Genomic DNA, 14,432 nt, shown 5'->3' on the forward strand with positions numbered 1-14,432 from the left:
TTCTTCAGACTGCACTAAGAATCAATTCCGATGCCATAATAATTGGTGTAAGCCAAGGTACTGGCTTTGTGACACGGTGGATGACTGCGGGGACAACAGCGACGAACTGCAGTGTGGTGAGTCATTTCTATGAGGTGGAGAAATCTAGTGCACAAAGAAGGAGTTCACACTTTGGACCGCTCTTAGTATGAATTGGTGTTCAAAGCTCTTAGTTGTCCAGATGGGGTTTCTTAACTAAACCGTAATTTGACGTTTTGCGCAGTATATTGAAACATGAACTGGATTTACACAGTTTAGGAAGCTCAAAGCTGGTAAGAGTTGAGGGAAAATGGAAGGGCCTTGAGGGATGGAAGGAAGAGATATTGCCATGGCAATGGTATCGCTCCAAGGATACCATTCATGGGGCCCCATGAAAATGTAAAAAATAGACTTTAAACTTACTTCTCATCTTGGGTGAGAAGTATCTTTATATCCATCTTCCAAACCCAGATAATAACATCTTGACCTTATCTGGGAAATAACTATAATGTATTTTGTTTTATATTTCATTTCATTTATTTATTTATTTTATTTGATTATTTTATTTTATTTTTTATTTTATTTTATTATTTTATTTTATTATACTATTTTATTATTCTATTTTATTTTATTATTTTATTTTATTTTATTTTATTTTATTTTATTTTTTATTTTAATTTTATTTTAATTTTATTTTATTTTATTTTTATTTTATTTTTATTTTTATTTTATTTTAAATTTTTTAATTTAATTTAATTTTTTATTTTTTATTTTTATTTTATATGTTATTTTATTTTATTTTAATTTATTATATATTTTATTTTATTTTAAATTATTTTATTATTTTATTTCTTATTTGTTTATCCATGTTTTATGTTTTAACTAGTTGTGTTTTATCATTTTTATATGTCTTTTAGTTTTTGATTGGGAACTGCCAGAATTGGCTGAAAAATGGATGACTATATGAATGTTTTCAATAAAACGGTCAGATAAAAGAAGACTGAGTCCAGGGCAGAAATGTAATCTGAAAAAACATCCAAGACAAGCCCCTTCCAAGTTGTCCCAAATAGAAAGGGAGATGATATCCATTCAGAGTTGCTAGCTCAGCGCTACAGCTTTATAGTGATAAAACTGATCTACATAACAATTAGATCCCTCGTGTGACTTAACTAAAAGGGTTGACAACAAACTCTACTTTCTGTTACAATCTGTAACCCAATTTTACGCCTGATGGCCTTTTGATGGAGTCTTGCAAAAATCAGCTCCAGTGTTGAAGCAAAGCTACCATGAAAGATAGCGTTGCATAGGAAACTTGCATTTTCTTTTTTCCTCCTCAGAATGTCCTCCTGATAGCTTCAAGTGCAGTAACGGCAATTGCATCCCAATGCAGCAGAAATGCAATGGAAAAGCAGACTGCGAAGACGGCAGCGACGAGGGGGAGTGTGGCTCCGGTAAAGGCTCTAGAGTGGGGATAAAGCTGTGAAAAATGTGGTTTGTAAGCAGGGAAGCTTTGGGTATGTCTAGTTTGACGAAGCTGGAATTGGGTGTGTCTAGTTTGATGAAAAGAAGGGGGACACATGATAGCAGTCTTCCAATATCTCAGGGGCTGCCACAAAAAGAGGGAATCAAGCTATTCTCCAAAGCACCTGAAGTGATGGAGCTCATCCCAAATGCATGTATGCGTAGAGAGGAGAGGAGAGCAACAGGAAAATAATAAGCCGGCTCTCAGGGAAAGGCAGAGTCAGACGATAGCCAGCTCCTCACTGGCTGGGAAATAAATAGGAGGGGTTTTGAAATGTCCGGTTATCACAGACAATCATTAGTTTCTAGTATACAGCAAGCAATTCATATTCCTTGGCTAAACCCAGGTTTGTTGGGACTAATTACGTTTGATTTTTTTGTTTATCCCTGCGAATAAACAACTGTTATTACCCTGTTATAAAAGGGGGCTTGTTTTACTCGTGAAACTTATTTTATTTACTTATTCCTACTTGCAAAGGTTGGATCAGAACAGTCCTCCTCCTCTGACATCAAATTTTTATCTCTCTTTGCTTTATCCAAAGCGGACACCGTTACCTGTCAAGCATACACCTACAAATGCCGCAACAATTTGTGTGTGAGCAAGAAGAATCCCGAATGTGATGGAGCGGCAGACTGTAGTGACAAATCGGACGAAGAGAATTGCAGTGAGTTCTGATTATACCAAGATAGCAAGAAAGTGGATAAGCTGAGAAGTGAATGAATTCACACATGTAGCAATCTTGGAAAATTAAACGATTAATTTTCAGTATTGATTAAGGTATTAAATTATGGAACGTGCAGAGATGGATAGGTTAACCCTAAAAATTAAAGGAAAAGAAGATTCAGATTATTTTACAACATGGGGAGTATTTTTACAATTGCTTAAATGGCAGATATTGAGGTTAGAGGAGTGGAGTTAGGTGAAATATGGTCTACATAAGAAAGCAAAACAGATGAGTAAATAATTTGATGATTGTATAATCAATAATGGAAGGTAGTATATGTTGTAAAGATGATTGATATTATTGCATATTTGTTTATATATGTATATATGTGTGTGTGTATGTGTGTGTGTATATATGTATATGTGTGTGTGTGTGTGTGTGTATGTGTATATATATATATATATATATAGATAGATAGATAGATAGATAGATAGATAGATAGATAGATAGATATATATATATGGTTTTTTTTTTAATTTGTGGTGATAAATAAATAAAGGGAGACAAGTATAGATCTATTTCAAGCTATTTAGCTCTCATCAGCTAGCCATACCCTTACTGGGATTTGAACCTGGGCTATATTACATACTAGGCAGACTTCTTAGCCATTAGGCCACAGACTCTTATGGTTTTTTTTTTAATGGTTTTATTAAACATTTATAGGCCGCCCTTTTCCCTGAGGGGACTCAGGGCGGCTTACAAGGGTTAGGGTTAGGGTTAGGGTTAGGGTTAGGGTTATCCGTTATCAGCGAAGCCAGGGTGAAAGGTATCTATTAGATTTTTACAACCCCCTATTTATCAGCACAAATTTAAAAGAAAAAAAACCACAGGTGGATGAAATGAGGACCCAGACTGTGGGGGCAATATGCTGACTCTGTAAACCGCTTAGAGAGGGCTGGAAGCCCTATGAAGCGGTATATAAGTCTAACTGCTATTGCTAACTGCTATCTTTTTGGGGTGTGTGTCTGAATTTTGTTCCTTTCAGACTGTGGCATCCGGGCATATAGCAAGCAGTCCCGGATTGTGGGTGGAATGGACTCCAGTTCGGGCGAATGGCCCTGGCAGGTCAGTCTCCATACCCAGAATGATGGCCATGTCTGTGGGGCTTCCTTGATATCCAACAAGTGGCTGGTCACGGCTTCCCATTGCTTTAATGAAAAGAACTACGTCAGGTTGGTAGAGTTTTTTTTAAATCATGCTTCAGAAATTAATTGTTTTTTTAAAAAATACTTTATTTAATTTTTTTAAAGTAAAGAAACCAGAAGCGTTGGGGGAGGGTGTTTCACCTTTAGGAGAGTAATGTCAGGGTTCCAAGTAATAAATCCATAGCAAGCAAAACTCTGAGGCAGATGAATTCCTCAATGAACAGCATTTTTGGATATATCATATTGGCACAGATCTGGTGAAAACCGACTCTGGTGAAAACTGAAGGTTCCCACAGTTTTCACCTAATTCAAAGTTTTCCCTCTCAACCACATACAATCAGTTACATGGCCCAATCAAGGCAGCGTCCGCTGGTCTGGTGACATTACTCCTCCTTGTTCCAGACAGGTATGAGAATGTCCTTGGTTCCCAATTTTATTTTGACTACACAACCCCAGATATCTCTCATCTCCCCTCCCCACTCCTGGCTCCAGTGTGGCAGTGCTGAGGCTCCGAGATGGCTTCAGCCAGGTCAGCTTTAGGGTCAACAGGGTAAGATGTTCCATAGGGTGGGGATAGCAGCTGAGAAGACCCTTCCCAAGATCCAGTCATGCTGGCTGGGGAATTCTGGGAGTTGAAGTCCACAAGTCTTAAAGTTGCCAAGTTTGGAGAGCCTCAAAAGACCAATGGGATCCTCGTTGCTTGACTGGTTGGGAACGGGTCAATTTAATTGGGATGGGAGGGTTCTTCAAGGATCTTGATCCCATGCCATGAATCCCATTTTGGTATGAGAAAGTGGAAAACACTGAGGTAGATAAGCAGTAATCATCCAACCCTTGCTGAATTTTTCATGGTCCCAACATCCATGTGCTTTCAAACTCTACGCAAGCAGTCCTCACCTTAGGACCACAAACATTTGTAACTTGAAATGGACAACTAAACAGTGGTTCTAAGTCAAGGTGTCAGCCTTGGATGCCATATTAACACCGGAAGCTTCCATGCTGCCACATTCTTGGGCTTGGGAAATGCAGTAGAGGGAATGTAGTTAGACAAAATAGCATTCTTCTTTTGAGTCAAGGCCATGGTGTTCCTGCACTTGGAAGAGGAGGAATGGTTGAAGTGATGGGGACGGATGGGGATTGGATGATGTGATGGACCAATGGGTGCAGGGGATGGGTTTGGACTTTTGACTTACTGAGGGAAAACCCGGAATTCTCAAGTTTGGGTTTTCCCAGATGTGACATTATAACGACTCTAATGAAAGGGAACATTGAGAAAATGCCTGTCTCGGAGTTTTTAATTGGAGTTGGGTTCTTCTGGAATGTTGACACAAGGGCTGCCTGTCTTCAAACATGTCCTTGCTAGTCTCGCCCTCGCTAACAGAGATCAGGGGTGAAATCCTCCCGGTTCAGCCTGGTTTGGCCGAACTGGTAGGGACGATTGTCCCCGGTTCTGCGAACCGAGAGCAAAATTTAAAAAAAGCTTCCGATGATCGCACAATTCAGCTGTGAACCACGCAATCGTTGGACCTTCTTTATTTCACTTTTTAAAGTGTTTTTTTACCACCTATTCACCAGAACTGGTAGTAAAAAAAATGCTTTAAAAAGTTTAAAAAATGGTCCCGAGGATTGTGCGGATCAGCTGTGAGCCGTGGGATCGTCGAAACCATTTCCCCCCCACACTTTTAAACGCATTTCCCCCCCTGCCTATTCACTCGAACCGGCAGGAAAAAAATGTTTTAAAAAGTGAAAAAAAAAGTTGGCCACGCCCACCCAGTCACATGACCCGCCACACCACACCCACAGAACTGGTGGGGGAAAATAGAAAAAAGATTTCACCACTGACCGAGATCCACTGCTCTGTCTGCAGATATACTGAGCCCTCCCTGTGGACTGCCTACATGGGTCTTCTGGATCTGGACAACAGGACGAATAGGCTCGTTCAGAAAAGGACTATCAAGAAAATCATCAGGCACCCGCTCTTCAATGACTTCACGTTCGACTATGACATCGCTCTGATGGAGCTATCCAGCCCCGTCACTTTTTCCAAAGAAATCATTCCTATCTGTTTGCCTGATGCCACCCACGACTTCCCTGCAGGGAAAGCCTTCTGGGTGACTGGATGGGGAAAGACGCAAGAACATGGTGAGTCAAGGAATGGGAATAGCAATAGCAATAGCAGTTAGACTTATATACCGCTTCATAGGGCTTTCAGCCCTCTCTAAGCGGTTTACAGAGTCAGCATATCGCCCCCAACAACAATTCGCATCCTCATTTTACCCACCTCGGAAGGATGGAAGGCTGAGTCAACCCTGAGCCGGTGAGATTTGAACAGCCGACCTGCAGAACTGCAGTCAGCTGAAGTAGCCTGCAGTGCTGCATTTAACCATTGCACCACCTCGGCTCTGTTGAGGAGGTAAGAAGAATGGGTATCTCCTAGGGGAAAAGATTAGAGGGCTTAGCACCAATCTGCAGCTCGTTTTGGATCAAACGTCCAGTTTTGGTCGCCACGATGTAAAAAAAAGATGTTGAGACTCTAGAAAGAGACTCAGAGCAGAGCAACAAACATGATTAAGGCTCAAAGGTGACTCAACCTTCCATCCTTCCAAGGTGGGTAAAATGAGGACCCAGATTGTTGGGGGAAATATGCTGACTCTGTAAACCGCTTAGAGAGGGCTGTAAAGCACTATGAAGTGGTATATAAATCTAAGTGCTATTGCTGTTAGGGGATTGGAGACTAAATGAAGAACGGTTGCAGGAACTGGGTATGTCTAGTTTGATGAAAAGAAGGCCGAAGGGTGACATGATAGCATTGTTCCAATATTTGAGGGGCTGTCCCAAAGACAAGGGAGTGAAGCTATTCTCCAAAGCACCTGAGGGCAGCACAAGAAGCAATGGGTGGAAACTAATCAAGGAGAGAAGCGACCTAGAACTAAGGAGAAATTTCCTGACAGTGAGAGCAATTAACCAGTGGAACAACTTGCCTCCAGAAGTTGTAAATGCTCCAACAATGAACGTTTTTAAGAAGAGATTGGACAACCATTTGTCTGAAGTGGTGAAGGGTTTTCTGACTAAGCAGAGGGTTGGACTAGAAGACCTCCAAGGTGCCTTCCACCATGCACCTTCGGGATACCACTAGGTTGGTGAGCGGTGCTCTGCCTGGCCCGATGTAGGTAGGGGGTTATCCAGGGAGCTTATTTGCCAGGGGGGGCTTATATGTTTGCCCACCAGAAAAATGTGGCATGGCCTTATTATCAGGGCATGTTGTATTTTCAGGGAAACACGGTAGTTAGGATTTGGAATGTCCATGGGTATGTAGTGCAGTCATTAAATGAACTTTGGTCAATTTTATCACCTTGTCTGTATGCGGTTATTAAGCGAATCTGGCTTTCCCCATTGATTTTTGCTTGTCAAATGGATATTGCAACTACATCCTGGTTGTCATATGTGACTTCCCTAAATCTCATGCAAACATTTCTGATTTTTTTTCGGGGTGGGGGGGCAGGTGCTGGTGCCAGAATTTTGCAGAAGGCAGAAATCCGGGCGATCAATCAGACCATGTGTGAGTCCCTGTTGGTTAATCAACTCACTCCACGGATGATGTGCGTAGGAGTCCTGACAGGAGGAATTGATGCTTGCCAGGTGAGAAACTTTGCAATTTCTTCTGGAGATGTTCATGCCCTTTAGATGTTCTCCTGGAGATGTTCAAGCCCTTTAGATGTTCTCCTGGAGATGTTCAAGCCCTTTAGATGTTCTCCTGGAGATGTTCAAGCCCTTTAGATGTTCTCCTGGAGATGTTCAAGCTCTTTAGATGTTCTCCTGGAGATGTTCAAACCCTTTAGATCTTCTCCTGGGGACGTTCAAGTCCTTTAGATGTTCTTCTGGAGATGTTCAAGCCCTTTAGATGTTCTCCTGGAGATGTTCAAGCTCTTTAGATGTTCTCCTGGAGATGTTCAAGCCCTTTAGATCTTCTCCTGGGGACGTTCAAGTCCTTTAGATGTTCTTCTGGGGATGTTCAAGCCCTTTAGATGTTCTCCTGGAGACATTCCATCCCTGAAGAACTGCAAGCCTTTTAGATGTTCTCCTGGAAAGGTTCAAGCCCTTTAGATCTTCTCCTGGAGACGTTCAAGCCCTTTAGATGTTCTTCTGGAGAGGTTCAAGTCCTGAAGAACTGCAAGCTCTTTAGATGTTGCTCAATGGCAATTAATAAGCTGCTACAGCCACTCCATCCAGAAGATAGATAATTGTTCTGCAGCATTGGGAGATCTATCTGCTCCTTCACCATCCTTGTAGGCACTTGGCAAGAAGCAGCCACTGACCATACAACATAGGCTGTGCTCAGACCATCTGACTTTGCTCCTCTTCTTCTATTGTTTATCTCCCTCTAGAACAATGGTGTCCAACCTTGGTAACTTTAAGACCTGTGAACTTCAGCTCCCAAAATTCCCTAGTCAGCCATACTGGCTAGAGGATTCTGAGAGTTGAAGTCCCCAAGACTAAAGGAGTGGTGCGGTGGCCTAGAGGTGGAGCTCTCGCTTCACAATCAGGAGGCTGTGAATTCGATCCTAGGTAGAGGCAGATATTTCTCTCTCTGGGCATGATGAGAATAAATCTGCTGAACAAAACTCCTCATTGGCAACAGGAATGGCATCTGGCCATGAAACGACCTGCTAGCTCCATTAAGTTGCCCAGACTCCACCCCACAAGGGATTATGGGGTGGTTAAAAGAAGGTGATGATGATGAAGTCCACAAGACTTAAGGTTGCGAAGGTTGGACAGTCCTGTTCTAGAAAGTCCAAGCTATAGAACCGTGATGGCGCACCTAAGGCATGCATGCCAGAGGTGGCACATAGAGCCCTCTCTGCTGACATGTGCACCATCACCCCAGGTCAGATCTCCGTGGCGTTTCTTTCGTGAGCTTCTGTCTCCCTGCAAATGACGAAGCAGAAGCTCACGAAAGAAAAAGATCTTACCTCTTGCCACGCTGCCGGTTGTGGGATGCTTCACCTCCCACCAGCAAGCTGGTCTTTGGGTCCCTCCTTCACATGTGTGTATATCTGCACATGTGTGCGCACGTCTGCACATATGTGCGCACGTCCGCACATATGCATGTTCACACATGTCCATGCATGCACGCATTCATGCATGTGTGTGTGCTTGCGCATGTGTGTGTGCTTGTGCATGTGTGCGTGCTTGCGCATGTGTGCGTTCGTGAACCTTTCAGTTTGGGCATGCGCGGGAGCGCAGTTTGGGCACTTGGTGCGTTAAAGGTTTGCCATCACTGCTAGAGACCCAAATCCTGGCAAACGTCCTTGAAGTATGAAACGAGGGAAGGGGGCACCAGGGATTATGTTCCTTGATTAAATGCTGCCTCCTTTCCTTCTAGGGAGATTCTGGAGGACCGCTTACCAGCATAGAAGTTAACAATCGGATGTTTCTGGCTGGTGTAGTCAGCTGGGGAGACGGTTGTGCTCGCCGGGACAGGCCAGGAGTCTACACCAGGGTCACTAAGCTACGAACATGGATCAAACAGAAAACAGGGGTGTAGGTGGTTTCTGCCCCTGGGATTGTTCGCACACCTGACCCCCTTGCACAGATCGGTCAACTTGGCCATTGAAGAAGACTTTCCCACATGATGTGAAGGGAATCCTGTCTCATACGTTCAACCCTTCCCTCCTCTTGTCCTCGTTCTTCTGGGTCTTCTGGGTGGGGAAGGTTGGTTGGATCACAAATGACCCACCTGGATTAATTGTACATGGGCACCATGCTCACCTCAAGAGCCCTCCAGCTGCTTCTTTCCTTGCTTCTGCAACTCCCGAGATCACCGCAGTGTCTTCATTTAAATGCGAACTGAGGGTTTTTTTGACTGGCCTGGAGCTCCGGCCCAGATCCGACTTCTGCACAGGTGTGCATGGGGAGGTTGGAACCAATTTGAGATGGGATTATACTGGCTCCTCTTTTCCCAAGCCCCAAACAGATGGCAGTGGGAAGAAAGGAAGACTCACCTGCCTGTTTAGAAAACAGATTCCAGGTCTCTGAGCTTGGCGCCCTGTTCTTTTCCTTGTTGTGTCCGACACAATGCCATCTGCAATGATCCTGCGTCCTATCATGGTTCCCTTAAAATTCCTCATTAAGACTAAGGTTGCTATCTTTGCTGTCTCGGTGTGTAACTCCCCGGAATCCTTACGGAAAGGGAATTGTGACGATTTCCAGATTGGTACGATGTGGATTGATTTGAAGGCTATAATATCGCTGCAAAATTTGGCGGGACCACTAGAGGGGAGCAGAGAGATACCCCAAAAAAAGCTGTCTTTTGCTCATCGCCAGTGATATTTTGCATGTTTGCAGCAAAATAAGGCAGCAGTTTCTTTGATTAAATGACTTTTCCTCCCTATTCCCCCCTGAGTGAACTTCATAATATCGGTGCAGAATTGCCTGTAAAATACAGCCTTGCTGACAAAATAAGCACTGAAAATCATACTTGGTCTGCAATGTAAGAAGCATCGTACCAGATTTTGCTTTTTTTTAAAGGGAATATTTCCCATCTCTGACTTCGCCTCCTTTTTATAATACGATGGTCAGAGATGTAAAAGGGAAGAAAAACAGGAAGGAAGAGGACAGCAAAGATGTTCCTCCCTCCACCTCTGAATTTTTCCTTACCCATCCTCATTTGTTTCCCTGTCTTTACATCTTACCTGCCAGCATAATTTAAATTGAGATTCCCTCCTTAATAATTTTTTTAACCCCTATTTCTATCCATTTGAATCCATGGGATAAAAAATCTTCATTTTTGTAGGCAGAATCAACTTCTACAAGGGTTCTGTCGATTATTATTAGGTTGCCTACAAATCTCCAAAATGCCTCTAAGGATAAAAACCGACAATCAGGGAATAATAACTTTTTGCCTTTTCTGTGCCTGCATGTAAAAGTCCAGCTGAAATATTTGGGACTTGCAATCTACTTGCCTCTTCTTTTTATATTAAAAAAACAAAACCCAGTTGATTCCGGACTTTTCCAACAGTGAAAATAATCACGATTCTTTCCATCGAAGATGGAACATGGTGGATGGAAATGGGAATGAGGGGAGAACTTCAAAGCAAGCCTGTTGGAGCTCACATATCTTGCTTGTTTGAGTTTTGAAAAGCTTGTGCCTTGCATCTAAGTTGGACTTCATCTCCTGAGACATCCTGTCAATGACAAAGACCCACCCTATTTTTCGGAGTATAAGATGCTCCGAAGTATAAGATGCACCTAGCTTTTGGGGAGGAAAACAAGAAAAACAAAAATCTGCCTCTGCCTTTCAGCAATTTGCCTCCTTGCAGCAAACGGCAAACAGCCCGTTTCAGTTTCAGCACAGCAGCTGATTGTCAGGCCTCCCAACGATCCGCTGTTTCAGGCTGCAGGGATTGCCATAGCCTATTGCTGCCTCTGTGCGCCCCTTTTTCAGCCTCCGCATCCCGTTTTCAGCCTCCGCACTCCCCGTTTTTTGGCCTCCATGTGCCCCATATTCTGCCCATTCTAGGTGGTGGGAATCGGAATGGGTGGACAATGGGCCATGCAGAGGCTGAAAATGGGGTGCGCCGAGACGGCAATAGGCAATCTCTGCAGCCTGAAACAGCTGATGGTTGGGAGGCTGATCCAAGAGACAATCAGCTGCTTGTGCTAATCAGGCTGAAACGGAAACAGGCTGTTTGCTGCCAGGACGCAAATTGCTGGGAGGCAGAGGCCAAAGGGTGGGGCCCAGCAGGTGGGCGGTGCTACATTCGTTGTATAAGACACACTCAAATTTTCAACCTCTTTTAGGGTGGGAAAAGTGTGTCTTATACTCCGAAAAAATATGGGGACCACTTGGCACTTGTGAAAAGCTGCATGTTTCAGATGTTCTTGAGACTTGGTCTCCTGACCTTCTTGGGAGACATTCTGAGATTATTTGCACACCTCCTGGCATGCTTGTCGCCTTCCCCAAATCCCGTCTTATCCAGGAGGTTTTAGTAGCCCATCTTCCCTTACTTAGTCCCCCTCCGATACCTTGGGCACCAAAATAAGCTGCCTGGGAATGGCAATGCCTAGCCCTCAATGTCCAGGAGAAAGCCCATCTTGGAAAAACATTGATACGGAGCAGAGATCTCTGAGGCCCTGCACTTTTAATCCAGTCCCTCTGCACCTGTTTACCTCATTAGAATGAGACAGATGTAGAGAGATCTAGAGAATATAATTATTGTGTGTGTGAATTTGTGTGTGTTTGTATGAGTGGATTGTTTCCTTTTTCTGCCCCGTTTTGGTGCAGATTGGCATTACCACAATGTGCCTTATTGTACAGCATTGTTTAATCTATGCTACTCTACGTAATTTCTTTCTTTTTAGGAGCCCACTAAAGTTCTTGATAGGTTGATGGCTAAAGATAATGCCAGTTCTCCAATCTGGAGCCTCCCTGGAAGCCATTGTGCCGTTAGCATTTCTCTTCTTCTTCCTAGCTGTTGGCCAAGCTGGTTATGCATTCTGGGAGTTGTAGTCCAGTCTTTTTTAGGGATTTCTATCCTGTCAAATGCTGATTTGCTTCAGTGTTTGCTGGTGGCATCAACAGGATTTGAGCCTCCTTTGAGTAGATTAAGTGCCTCTGTCTAAGCCGTTGAGTGAAAGAAAGGATGCCTATGAGATTATTTAGGGAACAAACACTATTAAGTAAAAAGCTAGATAGAACTAAAACTTTTCTGCAAGACAATGGACAAGACTGTAGTATTTCACTGTGTGATCTGTCTTATTTTTACAATTGTTTCTTTTACAACGGATGGACAAGTAATGATTCTTTACTGTAAAACGTAGTGTTGTTCTACACCTCTATTGCTCCAAAGTTGTAGACCAGAGAAAATTACATATGTTGTTGAAGACGTTGTTCTACAGACATAGGACAAAAATGGGAGGAGGTCTTTCCCAACCCCACCCATTAGGATATTTGAATGAAAAGGATATATTTAACAATCGGGGAAATTCTTCACCGTGTTCTTTAAAGCACAAAGCTAGAGAAAGGGACCGGGTGCAGACTTAACTGTTTTATTTCACGTTAAAAGAAAGCTTTTCAAAATTATTTGAAACTAATCAGCTCAATTTTACTTCTTAACGTGTTTGTATATGTATAAAGATTGTATCTTTTTTTTAAAAAAAAATGCTGTAAATAGCTTAAATACGAGATAACTGTACCAAACATAATTCCTACCAATATTTCTGCCCCCCATTTTTTATTTTTTATTGGAAAACTGAATGAAGTGGAAATGTGTGATGATTCTTAATCTGTTATTAAACTTGTTTTTTAATGGATGCTTCATTTTAATTCATCATGTACTGTGTTGATTGAAATATTTTTGAAAAGCTGGCCTGAGTTAGATCCGATAAGCAAACGAGAACCTCAAAACAGAAGAGTAGCGTCAAGATCACAAGAATTGATGCCGGAAGTCCTCGATTTATGACCACAACTGAGCCCAAAACTCCTGCTGTTAAGTGAGACAGTTGTCGAGTGAATTTTATCCTTTTTTTTTTACCTTCCTTGCCATAGTTTTTAAGTGAATCACTGCAGTCGTTAAATTAGTGACACAGTTGTTCAGTGAATCTTGGCTTCCCCATTGACTTTGCTTGTCAGAAGGTCGCAAAAGGGAGTTCATGTGACTCTGGGACACTGCAACCGTCAGAAGTATGAATCAGTTGCCAAGCATCTGAATTTTGATCATGTGACCATGGGGATGCTGCAACAGTCATAAGTGTGAAAAACGGTCATAAGAGCACTTTTTTCAGCACTGCTGTTACTCCGAGGTGGCGCAGTGGTTAAATGCAGCACTGCAGGCTACTTCAGCTGACTGCAGTTCTGCAGTTCAGCTGTTCAAATCTCACCGGCTCAGGGTTGACTCAGCCTTCCATCCTTCCGAGGTGGGTAAAATGAGGACCTGGATTGTTGGGGGTGATATGCTGACTCTGTAAACCGCTTAGAGAGGGCTGAAAGCCCTATGAAGCAGTATATAAGTCCAACTGCTATTGCTATTGCTATTTGGTTATTAAATGAACTACTGTAGGTCAAGAACTATTTGTAATATCACGTTACACCATAGTAGTGAAGCCACATGGAATACTGCATAGATTTGGTCACTAGGACAGAAAAAACGATGTTCGGAGCCTAGAAAATATGTAGAGAAGAGCAACAAGAATGATAAAGTCTGGAGCAACAGATGCTTCAGCTGTGTGTGTGAATCCAATTCTTCTGAAGCCAATATATTTCCTCCATGAAGATAAAGTTCCCCCTCGCACATCTGTGCTACTTGTTCCCAACTCTAGGGGGCGTTGCTCATCTCGGTTTCAAAGCCGAAGAGCCAGCACTGTCCAAAAACATCTCCATGGTCATGTGACCGACATGACTAAACACCGAAGGTGCACAGAACGCTGTTACCTTCCCACCAAAGGTGGTTGCTATTTTTCTACTTGCATTTTTCACGTGCTTTCGAACTGCTAGGTTGGCAGAAGCTGGGACAAGTAACAGGAGCTCACTCCGTTATGCGGTGCTAGGGATTCGAACTGCCGAAATGCCAACCTTTCTGATCGACAAACTCAGCGTCTTAGCCACTGAGTCACCGCATCCCTGATAGATCATAAATATTGATATAGTTGGATTTAGATGGATGGATGGGTAAATAGACTAGATGGATGGAGGGAGAGAGAGAGGGAGGGAGAGAGAGAGAGAGAGATGGGTAGGTTGATGGATGGATGAATGGATGCATGTTTAGATAGATATTTTAGATATTTAGATATCTGTCCTATTTTTAACAGATTGGCATGACCATAAGATGCCCATATAAATCCCTTCTAAATTGTGGACAAAAGAACTGAAGATGTATATCTCCTGTACTCCACAATGCACTCGGCTGTGTTGTTGCCCTTGGAGCATTGGGATAAATAACACAAGTGTTTCAATTTTGTTCAGAGGCCTGGAGCTAAGGCTGGATATATTTATGGTTATTTGCTTTTTAATGAGTACTTCCACACT

The 14,432-nt window shown here is 42.8% G+C and overlaps 1 protein-coding gene across 1 annotated transcript in view; it reads left to right on the top strand.

Annotated features, from left to right (window-relative positions):
• Positions 1–12,721, top strand: part of ST14 (ST14 transmembrane serine protease matriptase) — a 52,583-nt gene extending 39,862 nt beyond the window's left edge. The window contains exons 13-19 of the mRNA XM_087706364.1: positions 9–116; positions 1,356–1,469; positions 2,082–2,204; positions 3,250–3,436; positions 5,277–5,551; positions 6,912–7,048; positions 8,793–12,721. Coding sequence (XP_087562490.1) covers positions 9–116; positions 1,356–1,469; positions 2,082–2,204; positions 3,250–3,436; positions 5,277–5,551; positions 6,912–7,048; positions 8,793–8,954 — 1,106 coding nt within the window. The 3' untranslated portion in view covers positions 8,955–12,721. The remainder of the gene's footprint in view (positions 1–8; positions 117–1,355; positions 1,470–2,081; positions 2,205–3,249; positions 3,437–5,276; positions 5,552–6,911; positions 7,049–8,792) is intronic.
• Positions 12,722–14,432: the final 1,711 nt, after the last annotated feature.

The sequence above is a fragment of the Thamnophis sirtalis genome, unplaced genomic scaffold, assembly GCF_051295495.1.
Source record: "Thamnophis sirtalis isolate CommonGarterSnake01/CBP01778 unplaced genomic scaffold, rThaSir2_p1.2 scaffold_2, whole genome shotgun sequence".
Classification (NCBI taxonomy): domain Eukaryota; kingdom Metazoa; phylum Chordata; class Lepidosauria; order Squamata; family Natricidae; genus Thamnophis; species Thamnophis sirtalis.